Consider the following 14,226-nt stretch of genomic DNA (forward strand, 5'->3'; position numbering starts at 1 on the left):
GGCACAGATAATTCTTTGTATACCTTATCCTCCCCTTAAATGCCAGCTGTCTGTTCCCAAGCCTCAGGGACAGCAAGGTGAAAATAACTGGGTTTGTCTGTGGCAGAAGCACAAATATACTGTGTAAATAGAATATGTACTTATGTGTGTGTTTATATATATATAATGTGTGTGTTGGTGTATGCATATTACAGGCAGTGTATATTAATTATGCAGTGTGCCCATGGCCCATTTGCACCATCATGTTACAATATGCATGGGAATTGCCCTGAGTGCAGAAATAAAAATGTGGGTGGGGGGGATCCCTTACACCAGGAATTTGAAACTTGCACTTGTGAAATACGACTGCGAATTCTGTGTCTGTTGGAAGTTACAGTTTTTATATCTGACATCTCTTCCATTCCCTCCCACCCCGCGCAGCTTACTCCTGACTGCTGTGGCACTGCTGTCCAGCTACTCCATCCACCTGCTGCTGAAATCATCGGGAATTGTGGGTAAGTGGGGCAAGGAGAATTGGGTATCACTCACAGGCTGTTCCCTTTACAAATTAGCACTTGTGGCGCAGCTCTTTCCTCTATGGATCTCCTTACAATAGCAGTGCCAGAGTTTTTCTGGGCCATGCCAATAAGCAATGATAATTTGATTTTGGTGCCTAAACTCCATTATAAAATGCAAAATAACAGATCAAGTCCATAATTGTTTGAGTTATTATTATTCACATCTGTCCCTGCCCTGGTGGAGCTTATGCTAGAAACAAACTTATAAGTGGCCAGTTACCCTCTCATCAAGGGAGTAAAGGGGAACTACAGTCAGTGGCAGAAGAGGAGTCCCTAGAGTAGAGGTCCCTCCTAGTTGTAGGGGACCCTAATAGCAGACCTGCCTTTAGGAAACCCACACAGATATGTGGAGAACATGAAAACTAGTGCCCTGTCTGAAAATACTGCAGTCCTGGCCACTGAACTGACATGCTTTCAATTAACAGGCATGTGATAATGGCACTGGTCTTGTAATGCCAGCAGTGGCCCTTTTGTCATGATTATGGTATATCAGAATAGTACCGCACTGACAGAGATTTTGTTTCAAGGAAGGACCTGCCAGTTCAGTACCCCTTTGCCCAGTGGTTTTGTATCTGTGCCAGTTTGACCTGGTTTCTGTGACCAGTGTTTTCACCTGGTTTCTGCCTCCTGTAGGTATTCGTGCCTATGAGCAGCTTGGATATAAGGCGTTTGGGACTCCAGGAAAGATGGCTGCTGCTATTGCTATAACTCTGCAGAATATTGGAGGTGAATACAGTCTCTTTTTGCTGTAATGCGCATCTTTTTTCTTCGGTGATATCTAACTAACTCATGCACTATTCTGTTCTCTGCAGCTATGTCTAGTTATCTGTACATTGTGAAATCAGAGCTTCCCCTGGTCATTCAGACCTTCCTCAATCTTCCTGAGAAAACCTCGTAAGTGGAGTCTGGAATTTTTTTCTACCCAAGTTTTATTTACTTATTATTATGTGAATTGAGATCTAAAAGCCCAGCTTGAAGGCCAAATAGGAAGATATTTGGAATTAACATTTATTTGCGGCTCTTGATATTCTTGAAAGGACGGCCGAATGACTGATATAATGTCTGTAACCTTGTCATGAATAAAGTGGGGCCTTGACCAAAGGTTGGAGAACCACAGCCCTAGATGCTAAGAAACCCAGTGATGTAGTTATGGAGGGTACATACCCAATGAGAAGGGGGGGGTCGCTAGAGTAGGCAGAGTTGCACTCAAAATTGCAGGTGCTCACATCCCGAGTTGGGGGGGCCTTAATATATATCGCAATGCTAGAGATCCTGGAAAAAGAGACATGGGATGTGAAGCCAATACCTACTCCCTAGAAAATTCACCCCCCACAATGCTCGAAACATGGAAACTCACAGATCATTATCTCCCAATCTGCACGTCTACTGAAATCTGCACGTTCTCCCACTCCAAATCCTGCACAGTGGCCAAGTGAGAGCTTTTATAGGCATCTCTCAGAAGCTGTAGGTCCCCTGGGCCCTGGGCTATTTGTCCTGGCACCATCCCTAGCCCAGTTCTGGGTATGTTTTAAAGCCTGTATGTTACTGGCTATCTCATAGAACACCCTCTGTCTGCTAGAGCCACCGAGAGCTGAAATGTATAATCTCCGACTGTATGCAAAGCTTTTCCCTTAACCCCCCAGCAAGGAGCCGGCACGTAAAGGCTGCCTTATTGGAAGTGACAGGGGTTCTGCCCTCATCTGCCCCCTGCGGCTTCTTCTCTACAGTTCCCCTCTGTCCTTTATTCTATTCATTTTCTCATTCCTTCCTCCCTCCCTCACCCACTCATTTCCATTGTAGGCTACTGGTACATCTGGTATTGAATTTTATTCATTTAAGGCAAAATGTCAGACTTGTAGGTCCTCAGCTGTTGCGAGCTGTTATGATTGCATTTTAACAGTGTTTGGGAGGGGGCAGGGCCGGCATCCCTTGCCTTCAGATGTTGCTGAACTACAACTGCTAGAATTCCACCTGGAGTGGAAGAGCAATGAGAGTTTTGCAGGAAATTCAGAGTTGCAGAAGGAGCCATTAAGCTTTGGGCCTTTAGTAAACCAGACTTCCATTTCTCCCACTTTTAGCCACTTTATTACACTTGCATAGGAAGAACCTAAATAGCTCCTTGGGTTGAAACACTACTTACACAAAGGTTCTCCAAAGATTTAAGGCATTCATATTTAATACAATCCTCCCATTCATTAGATCTTCTGCACACCATTTCCCACTGTGCATACCTCATGCCGCATGTTTCCATAAATAAGCCTCCTCTGTGGTCCAGCAAATAACCAGACCCCCCCTTTGTTTCACATGAAGGCTATAGATACTACTGTAATATGGTAGCTTCCTTAAAGGGATGGTTCACCTTCAACTTTTCAGTTAGTCATTTATTTATTTATTTATTTTTTAAAGTTACTGAATTACTTGCCCTCCTCTTCTGACTCTTTGCAGATCTCAAATGGGGGTCACTGACCCCGGCAGCTGAAAAACTATTGCTCTTTGAGGCTACAATGTCATTGTTATTGTAACTTTTTATTAGTAATCTTTCTATTTAGGCCCTCTCCTGTGTATATTCCTTTCTCTCTTTTAAACCACTGCCTATTAGCTAGGTTACATTGGACCCTAGCAACTAGACAATAGCTAAAATTACAAACTGCAAATAATTCAAAAACCACAAATAAAAAATGAAGACCAATTGCAAACTGTCACGGAATAGCTGAGTTTATATAAAGGTGAACTACCGTTGTTTTTAATAGCCTGATTTTTACTATATTACTTCTTATTTTGTGCTTTCTTTCTGCTGCCTTTTTGCCCCTTTCTTGTTTCCGCCACTCATTCCCTGCTTCTTGCCTCTCGTCTCTGCGCCAGTCTTTGTTATTGTTATTGTTGGGCGTGCGTGAGAGGCATGGGCAGGTCGGGTTACCTCACAATACGCACCCTGCTCTCTTGTTACCCCTTACACTTTCTGTTCGCTGTACAGCCCCTAGACTCCTATGTCTCCTTATTGAGATATAGCAGGGCCTCCCAGCCATGTATTCACTCGAAGCACCTAAAAATAACACAGTATGGGGAGAGGACAGCGAGCAGTGGAAAAATACAGCGAGCCTGCCAGGCACCTATGGGGGATGGTGGAAAAAATGTATCCTCTTACATCCCCAAGCAGAGCGTGTGCCTTCAGCCCAGTAATGAATACTGTATAGTCTCTTTCCATGTGTCCTACTAAGGCCCTGTTACATACAGGCCATGCCACTGTCTGCTTGTCTCTCCCTACAACATTGTCCTCTCATCGTGTCCTATCATGGCCATCTTTCAGAACTTATTGGGCCACCCTTAGCGTGTTTACCCTATCATAGGTACATCCAGACCATTATTGACACTCCCCCTCCTTCCTTTCTTGATCATTAATTGATATGTATTCATGTTCTAGAGACTGGTATATGAATGGCAACTATTTGGTAGTCATGGTCTCCATCGCTGTCATCCTACCCCTGGCACTGATGAAGCAGCTGGGTGAGTATGGAGGCAATCTCATTCCTTACATTGATGGGAAATGTGCTCCATTCAGCTTATTTAGTTTTACATTTTACATAATGTATAAAGGGAAAGAATATTGTACACAAACCATGTTCATTTTCAGACATATAGGCGGTAGGTGCCAGCAGAAGTATACTTTAGGACACTGATCCCAAGCCAATTGCTCACGAGCAACATGTTCCTCCCTGTGGCCTTAAAGCATGTCTTTATTTTTTCATTTCTGACTTGATTACAAGTTTTGGTTGCATCAAAATCATGTTTACTGCAAACAGAGCCTCATGTCGGCTGCCAGTCCACATACAGGCTAGCAAATAGCCAATCATAGCCCTAATTTGGAACCCATAGAAGTTTTTTCATACTGATGTTGCTCCCCAACTCTTTTTACAGATGAATGTTGCTCAGGTAAAAAGTGTTTGAGACCCCTGCTTTAAATTTCAGTATAGTGGCCTCCCTCCCCCCTCCAAAACAATGCTACCCTTATACCCCAGTTCAGCCTGCCTTCTCCTACTGCATGAAAAGGTACTGGCAAAGTAAAGGGTTCCAGCTCTCTGGCCCCTTGACTTACTCACCCTGGCCCCTCGGTAACCAGGTTTATGTGCCTTTGTAGTCTGGTCTTGGCCTCAACTGTGATTACACCTGGCTGCAAATCACCTGGTTCATTATGGGTATATCTCCCCCATGCGAAATGTAAATAGAGCCCAATGCAGTGTAATAAATATAGGCAGGAAATCTGGCAGGAAAACAATTCATTCATAATACAGGATGGAATTGTCCTCATGAATGAATTATATATTTGTATGGGGCCTACACAGGGCCCGGCATAGTATAAAGAGAATCCCAGGAGGAAGGAGAGAAACTTTAACTTTGTTAAGGGGGACAGGTCTCTGACATGGTGTGTAACCATCATGGTTTCCTTGCTGTAGTGCTTCCCAACCCTAACCCCCTCAGAAGACATGATTTTGCACTGATCAGATTTAAGGAGGTCAAACAGTTTGCAAGTTTGGATTTATGGCTCTGGATTATCGTTCTGTATCTGTGCTATTAAGCGCTATTAGGTGGTTCTGGATGCATAGTTGGCCATAAGAAGTCATTTGCATGTGTCCAACCATAATAACTAACAAAGGATTAACGCCGCTCACCTTTGACTTTAGCGTGGTGCTAGGGGTATTGCATGAGGCATGTAAATACCTTCTGTTTTTAGAAGACTCTCACTGCACATCTTGCACTCAGAAGGGTTCTTTGGCTCCTTGTAGGCCTACTCTCCCTAACTGTGATGGTTCTTTGCTATGGTGTCTAGGGGCCAGCAGAAGGAATTTTCCCAGATACCCCCTATTGGTAAATGTGAGCAAGAAAACATCCCTAGACAAAGCCATTTATAAAGTGATCTTCTGATTTCTCTCTGCAGGGTACCTGGGCTATGCCAGTGGCTTTTCTCTCAGCTGTATGGTGTTCTTTCTATGCTCGGTGAGTGTTGTGCATTAAGCAGCTCTAAACCCCATCATATTCCATTCGCCTGTGCCCAGGGTAGCACTTTCCTGCATCGTGTGTGTGTGCTCCCAAACACATCAGATTCCTTTTAGGTTCTTCTTCATTGCCATGGCCACCTCTTAAGCTGGGCAAGCTTTCCCTTTATTCATTTTCCATATAATTGTATTAACCCTTAACCTTTTCATTAGTGACCATTATCCTCTTTCTATTTTTCAGGTTATCTATAAAAAGTTCCAGATTCCTTGTCCTCTTGATTGGGACAATGTCAATGGCACAGTGTTAGGTAACCTAAGCCTGGCAGCAGTGGGCCACGCGTATCAGAATGGCCACGTTGAAATCGCAGAAGCTGAGGCAGGCCAGTGTGAACCCAAGATGTTCACATTAAACTCGCAGGTAAGAATAGAGATGCCCTAAGTGGGCACCACTGATGCCCACACAATATGCCCCCCACACACACACTAGCAAGTGTCACATACCCACGTGGCTGCAGGTTCACCCCTTCATGCTGTTGTTTTACTCTCTCTGTAGACGGCATATACAATCCCCATTATGGCCTTTGCCTTTGTGTGCCACCCAGAGGTTCTGCCCATATATACTGAGCTGAAAGAGTAAGTATACAGGAAAGAGAAGTTCCTGGGTGGGAGGGTCATGTGTTAATTCTGTTCATTGGCAGGGACGGCTCTATGTGACCTTTCAGGCAGTGAGCCATGGTACTGTGCAGCCTGTTGGAATGAGACCAGGAATTTGTCCTGTTTCTGTTGGCTGTTTGTAGGACAACAGTGAGAATATGAAATGTGGTCCAGTTCCATATAGTGTTATCTATACATTAAGGCTAACGGCACATGGGGCGTTTTGACCAAAAAATAGTAGCAGTCAATACGCCCTTTTGCGTGACTGTCATGAGGTTTGCTTGAGTGGTGACAGGTGGAGGGAGGTATCTGCCATATTTTCCACCAGATGGCAGTAGCGGTCAGAATGCCCCTTGTGCCATCAGCCTAAGCTTGTTTTTATGCAGTACTTCCTTTAATCCTACTTTTTTTTTTTCAGCCCCTCCAAGAAGAAGATGCAGCTTGTATCTAATATCTCCATTGCTGTCATGTACTGCATGTATTTCCTAGCTGCTCTCTTTGGATACCTCACCTTCTATAGTAGGTTATTGGTGCTGAATTTATTTTATATATATAATACACAAAAGCCATGAATATCCTGTAAATTATATCCTTATATTATAAATGGTGCTTTGTGATGTCATCAGTTATAATTGGTGCTCAGTAATATCATTTCTGTCACATGACTCATTGAAACTTGTGTATTGTAATAGATTACGTACCCCCAGTTATAAAATATGAGGATATTATAAATCACCTCAGAGTTTCATGACCTGTATAAAAGCACTTGGCCTTCTGCCTCCTCAGTGATGTATGATATCCTTATATTTTACAGTTGGGGATACATTATTCACTATTTATATTACACAAGAGCCATGAATATCCTATACATTATATTGGTGCTTAATTTCTGTCACATGACATACTGAAACTTATGTATTATAATAAATAATGTATTGCTGTTGAAAATATGAGGATATTAGAAGTCACGTCAGAGTTCTATGACCTGTATAAAAGCACAAAACCTTCGGCCAATAGGGGGTACGTTATTCACTTTATATTTAAATTTTAGTACTTGAGAGCCAAAGGAATTATAGGAAGGTGAGGAAAATGAAAAAAAAAATTGAACTATAAATACAAAACAGCAGTGTTACATATAATGGCTTTGATACCAGTAGTGCAGTTTTCAACACCAACCAATCGGATGTTATATTGGGTTCTGTTGGTAAGGGCTGATGGTGGCACAAAACTAGTGGCCACTGGATAAACTGACCATCCAATCAGGTAGAATAATGTATTCTAAGTTCTATGTAAATAGACACTCAAGGCACCATATAGATACATGAAATGAAATAAATGACAACTGACAATGTCTCTGAAAAGAGAATTGGAGGTTTTAGCATTTCTTTATCTTTTTTGCATTTTTTTAGCAGACAGGCATAATAAATACAGCCTTTCCCCACATTAGCACTGCAGATACAGTATGTGTAGGTTTTAGTTAGGTTGTAGGCAGCACAGTCACAGATTTGTTATTTGTTGGGGGGAGATGTCCATCAATGGGTTCTTTGCCCTGGGCCCACTAGTGCCTCAGTAGGCATCGCAAGCACTTCCCAGGGCCCCTTCCTCTCTTATCCTTACCCCTCTATACCTGATTCTTTTTGCAGATCATGTTGAATCCGAGCTCCTGCACACATACAGCTATGTGGATCCCTTCGATATCCTGATCCTGTGCGTGCGAGTGGCTGTGCTGACGGCCGTCACACTCACAGTCCCCATAGTGCTGTTTCCGGTAAGTAGGAAGAATCACTTTTATTTACAGGGGGAAAAAAAGGTGGTATTATATGGATTTCTATATAGATGGTAACTTTAAGATCCAGAACCAGGTGAGACGTTTGGAGCAGGAGGATATGTATTTATGTATATATAGAGATATTTCATGTGCTCCTTTTATCAGGCTGGACCAAAGATTAAGGACCCCGTAAAAGTGCCACCATTTAGCATGCCAGCTGATTTATGTATGATGGGTATAAAAGGAAATACCTAGTGGGCTGTTACAGCTATCTAACATACCCTTTGCAGAAAGCTTATCTCATTGCTCTTGGGCCCCTTTAGGTGAGACGCGCCATCCAGCACATGCTGTTCCAGGACAAGGAGTTTAGTTGGATCAGACACATCATCATTGCAGTGCTGCTGCTTACTGTGATTAATCTGCTGGTTATTTTTGCCCCAACTATACTTGGCATCTTTGGCATAATTGGTAAGTTAGTGTTTAATTGACATCTGTTGCTGTCATGGAGTATTATTTGCTGTGTTCCTCCCAATGCTCCATTTGTTACCATTTCCCCCCCCCCCCACGTGCCATTGGTATGTACCATAATAAACTGACCTCATTATTATCTTTTTCCAGGTGCTACATCGGCCCCATGCCTCATCTTCATTTTCCCAGCCGTCTTCTATATTCGAATTATGCCTAAAGACAGGGAACCTACAAAATCTACGCCCAAAATATTGGTAGGTAAAGAAATGCTGCATTGCATGTGTTAAGCCTGTTCTTCCATGTATAAATTTCATTCTCTACCCTCCCCCCATTTAAACTCACCACTCTCTTTTTGGTCTTCCACAGGCCGCGTGCTTTGCTGTCCTGGGTATCCTGTTTATGATCATGAGCCTGAGCTTTATCATCACTGACTGGGCAACTGGAAGCAGTAAAAGCGGTGGAAGCCACTAACCCTAGAAACATCACTATTTACTCCCCCCATTCCTTCCCCAACATGGGACTTCACCCTACTTGGTGATTTCACTGCTGGCACATCATAGCCGTGCTTGCCATGTGAGGACAGACTGTTTTTTTAATGCTCCCCTGGAAGGATTTGATTTCTTTAGGATGGGGAAGTGTGACTTTTTACCCCATTCTCATGCTAGGACACATTGTGGTGGCATTAAGGTGTCTGCTATTAACTCTAGATGGCAAAATACAGAGCTACATGCCCCCTGCTACTAAGAGAGGGACTTCCTTTCTTCCTGAGTCATCCTGTAGTATTAGGGGACATCCTCCATGGGTAGCAGGCACCTCCATTGGTATCATTTGAACTGAACAAGCCTATAACACATTTCATCTGGACAAAGATGCAGGACAAAGGGGAAATAAATCTGTGTCTTGTGTGTTTGTAGCATATGTTGGATTAACATGGTGCTTGAAGAACCGAGCACTTTATTTCCTTGCTGTTAAGAGGAAACTACAGCACGAGCCAGTATCACGTATCTGTATGCAGTCTCACAATACCATCTCCGTCTTTACACTCACAGAGTAACGTGTAAATAGGCGTTTCAAACTGAATACTCTGCATAAGTATTGGATTTAAGAGAGGAAATGTTAAAGGAACAAGGGGATTCTATAGTAGGAGGTGATCAGGAGCGTGGGAAGTAAAGAGCAGTTCAGTGGGATGGAGCAGCTGAGGGAGCAACAGATTTGGTCTAAAGAGTGGTGTGAGAGGACAGTGGCAGATATCCTGGTGGGAGCAATGAGTTACATATTAGTCATAGGCAAGACCAGGGGGGTCCTTGGGATAATATTCATTCCCAAGGTTTGGAGGCTGCAGGGCTGGTAACGTCTATTTTACCAGTGGGTAGGTCACAAAGAAGCTCTCTGTGAATAATATATAGGTAGTGTGTGTGGCATTGGGATTCTCTGGCACGTGTGCCCATCAGAAAACCAAGGGGATCTCAGGGGTTGCTGTCTATAGGATGGTAAATGGACAAGTCATACTGCATGTATTATGTAGCTCCCAATGTACCATTATGCAGAAAGAGGAGCCCAGCCCAATATTGGCCCCTTGTGTTGTCCCCTTATTGGACAGTTATTTCTTGCAGAAATGACAAAAAGTGCAAAGCTGGAGCTGGGCAGCCATAAAAGCCCCTGGCTGGATAGAACAAAAACTCCAGATATCCAACCAAGTCACGTCTGAAGTTGGTAAAAGCCACCTAGAGGCTTTGTTGCTCTCTGTGCGCCCCTCTAAGCTCTGCTCTGTCTCGCTGGGACACTCTCACACCTCTCAAATGGAATTCAGCTCACTTGGAAAGTATTTCCTAGCTAATTAATATTCCGCACAATAATGGCTGAGTGTGAGGGGAGATGAAGCAGGAGGCTGGGTGACAGCAGGGAGGAAAGAGCCTTTGAGACCAGAGGGCAACGTGCAAAACAAAGAGGCAAAATCCCGTAGGAAAAAACATCCTGTCACTGGCTAATTGCCCTTCGCTAGCCAGGATCAAGGGGCACCAGCAGGACTAAAGGAATCATTGGCCCCAAGAAAAGATCCTATAAATGATAAAGATGACTGTATAGAAATAAAAGTGTTGGATGGGCAGAGAGAGGGAATCCTTTACAAATCTCCGCAGCTCATTAATTAAAGCTGCCCATCTGACATGGGCGAGACAGGCAACATATTGACTTTCTGTTGACTCGGGCGACATTGGACACCGTTAATCTTAACATAAATCGAGCAGCCTGTTATATATGTAGGGCAGTTATTTGGCCGGGAAAGGAAGCGTGTATAAAGGGAAAATAAGCAATGCCCATCTTTCTTTCATTTCCTTATATTGACAGTAAGGATCAAGGGGAAATGTTACTGTAACCATCTCTGCATATTTGCATTCTCCAGGGCCATATTGGCTACTGCACCAGCTAGGGAATACTAAACAGGCAGCAATAGAACAGCGCCACCACCTGATCATAACCAATGCTGCTTCCATGCTGTTCTTACATAAACAAGACCTATTGCCTATAGCAAACAAAAACCTGTTGAACAATAAACTCTGCATTTATGTATTACAGCCTATTTAGGGGAAAGATACATTCAAATGTTGCCTATTTTCCCTTTGAGCCCACTCACCGTGCTCAAACACCCTCTAGCAAAAGATCCCCTTGTGAACTCAATGTGTTTAAATCACTAAATTATTGTCATATTTGTACTTTTGTAACAATAAATAGAAGGTTGGAACGCGCAGCCCTTTCCATGCTGAAGAATGGAACCGGGCATTTATGTGTTAGGTAGATTTCTAGAACATAATCTGTTTTTAAATTATGTTAAAATAGTTGTTTTATTGGGAAACATGAACTGTTTGATGAAATTAATCTTTGTAAGAGGTAATTAAAAAAAAATCACCAAAACATCATTTGTGGATTTATTTGATTTCTTGAAAAATTTAATGTAAAATTGCTCAGACTGCATTTCTATTCACTTTTTATATTTATATTATTTTTTTTTCAATTTCAAAGCTATTTAAGTTTTTATTAACTGCCAATATAATGAATTTCATAACACCAGAGCCATCTGCTGGTCAGTTTGTGTAACTGTATAGTCAGAGAGATATAGCACAGAGAAGTGTTGAGATGTTGCTCTGCTCAGGAACTAGATCAGTAGCCTCAGATGCCCTTTCCCATCTCCTTCCTGAGCAAAGCAACATCACAACACTTCTCTGTTTTCTTTCTGAAGATATATCTCTCTGACTATACAGTTACACAAACTGACCAGCAGGTGGCTCTGGTGTTACGAAATTCATTATATTGGCCGTTAATAAAGACTTATTTACACGCACCGATAATATCATACGAAACCTCGTTTCGTACAATATTCGGTGCGTGTATGGCAAGTCGGTGAGTCGACCGATATCGCAGGAAGCTGCTGATATCGGTCGACTCGCCGATCGGCCAGGTCAAAAGGCCATAGAAGGCGCCTGAGCAAAATCTGCCGTCAGGGCTGAATCGGCAGAAGGAGGTAGAAATCCTATTGTTTCTACCTCCTTATCTGCCGTTTCAGCCCTGAAGGTTAGTGGCGGGTCTGAGGAAAGATCGCAGATCGCCATCTGTGTGGCCACCTTAAAATAGCTCTGAAACTGAAAAAATAAATTAAAAATGTAAATTGCAAAAGTGCTTATTAAAACACTGTGAGCAATTTTACATATTTTTGTTAAGGTGTACTTACCCTTTAATGCTATTTCTATAGGCTGAGATCCACATATTTGTGCACTTGCCTACATGGAATGTTATAAAACACATGTTGAATAGAATGTACTGTACTGTATATTTCCTACCTCCTGAATCATAAAAAGCCAGTAAGTTTTACATGTTTAGAACATAATCCCTAATGTGGGGGCTCATACAGGCAATCTACCAGACAAGGAATTAGAGATAAATAGCCTGATACCACTGAGCTGAAATAGCCAGCACTGGGCTGTGGGCATCAGTGGGGAACATTGAGATGTACAGAACTAGGGAGCGCCAATGGGTGCAAGGAGCAATGGGCAGGGTCAGACTGGGGGGGTGCAGGGCCCACTGGGGCTACTGCCCCCCCTAAGGTGCCCCTGCCAGCTGCACCCCCCAACCTTCTGCAGGGGCTTCCTCCCCTGAGTGCACATAAGTAAAAACTCATCGGGGGAGCAGCAACAGGCATTGGGTCTGGGCTGCCGGGGCCCACCAGGTTTTTGTCCCGACGGCCCAGTCCGATCCTGGCATTTGGGCTCTGTATATACCACCTGCCTATGGCAAAGGGCTACGTGGCCCCCATAGTGCTGCACACAGCTATGGCTATGCCCAAGTACTCTGTAACTGAGAACCAAGGGGCTGAGATTTTGCTACTTAGTCTTTAAGTACTTGTGTGGGGCTTTAAGAAATGAGCCCTTATTTCATTTAAAACACTGCGGGTCATATATACAGTATGTGCAGCGCATATTTTTTTTCGCAAATGGTTCTTTGCTAAATGGTTCAAAACGAAATGGTTCAAAACGAAAATAGCACCGATTTTCTCTTTGTGAATATTAATTATACACGCAGAGTGTGCACAAAAATATTCACAATGTGCGAATATGCCATAGTTGAAATGCGCGCTGCACAGATTATATAAATGACCCCCTCTGTGTGTTGGAAACTTTTGTTCAATAATAAAATGCAACACAATAGTTCATGCACCCAGACATTGTTCTTAAATATATATAATTAATGAGGAAAAGAGAAATGAATTTGAACCTTCGCCTTTGGGATATCTCCCATAACAAACACTGAGCCCACATTTTCAGCTGATACCTATAAAGCTTTGGTAGGCAGCCTCAGGCCTTTTGTTTTTATTAGAGATAATTCGATTGTTGCTCGCCAGCATTTATTGCAACCTATAAAGTGCATCGTCTGGGCCCTATGACTTCTACATCTTACGTGCCCTTTTCTTCTTTTCTGCTTGATTTTTGGACTTTAAGTTAATCCTTATAGGTCAGGATTTTACCTTTCAGCATTTATTTTCTAAAATTTCATTATGAACTTTAATAATAGTAATATGATTTTAAAGGGGAACTAAAGCTCAGCAAAGATACAGGCTAGGCCTTAAGTTTCTGCTAATGCACCGCACATACTCTGGGCTGCAGTCAGTTAACTGAGATTAAGGCCTGACTCACGATACAGTATATAGGCAATATACAATTTATTGTACAAGGCTGATTGGTAATTAAGATTAATATTCTGCATTGGAAATAACCAGCCTTGTAGCATCAGTTTTTTATGTATATTTATATGAGTGTATAGATATATATGTGAGTGTATAGATAGGTCTGTATAGAAAGATAGAAAGATAGACAGATAGATAGATAGATAGATTAGATAGATAGATAGATAGATAGATAGATAGATAGATTAGATAGATGATAGATAGATAGATGTAGATAGATAGATAGATAGATAGATGATGGATAGACAGATAAATATACAAACACAGAATCATTTTGAGGGGTTTGCAAATGTTCTGATGATTTTTTGGGATCCCTAAACTTAGCTTTTTTAACATCAGCCAAGGGCCCACTGAGCACGTGCAGTGCCGCTGACACTCAATAGATGGCCTAGCAAAATCAGAAGATGGGGAGCTACTGCAGACAGCTTTAAAAACATGGGTCATTTCTATTACAGTAAAATATGGATTTAATATGCCTCAATATTTGGTCTTAGGCACTACTCCTTGTTTTTCATGAAATTAACCATGGTTTTCCCACACCCTCTTAAAACATGT

At 42.5% G+C, this 14,226-nt stretch overlaps 1 protein-coding gene across 1 annotated transcript in view; it reads left to right on the forward strand.

Moving 5' to 3' along the window:
* The window catches only part of slc38a3 (solute carrier family 38 member 3), a 40,512-nt gene extending 29,164 nt beyond the window's left edge, over positions 1 to 11,348 (forward strand). The window contains 12 exon segments of the mRNA NM_001030377.1: positions 421 to 494; positions 1,191 to 1,283; positions 1,370 to 1,451; positions 3,979 to 4,061; positions 5,491 to 5,549; positions 5,790 to 5,966; positions 6,102 to 6,181; positions 6,621 to 6,721; positions 7,846 to 7,970; positions 8,294 to 8,438; positions 8,589 to 8,692; positions 8,805 to 11,348. Coding sequence (NP_001025548.1) covers positions 421 to 494; positions 1,191 to 1,283; positions 1,370 to 1,451; positions 3,979 to 4,061; positions 5,491 to 5,549; positions 5,790 to 5,966; positions 6,102 to 6,181; positions 6,621 to 6,721; positions 7,846 to 7,970; positions 8,294 to 8,438; positions 8,589 to 8,692; positions 8,805 to 8,909 — 1,228 coding nt within the window. The 3' untranslated portion in view covers positions 8,910 to 11,348.
* Positions 11,349 to 14,226: the final 2,878 nt, after the last annotated feature.

This window comes from Xenopus tropicalis, chromosome 4, assembly GCF_000004195.4.
Source record: "Xenopus tropicalis strain Nigerian chromosome 4, UCB_Xtro_10.0, whole genome shotgun sequence".
NCBI lineage: Eukaryota > Metazoa > Chordata > Amphibia > Anura > Pipidae > Xenopus > Xenopus tropicalis.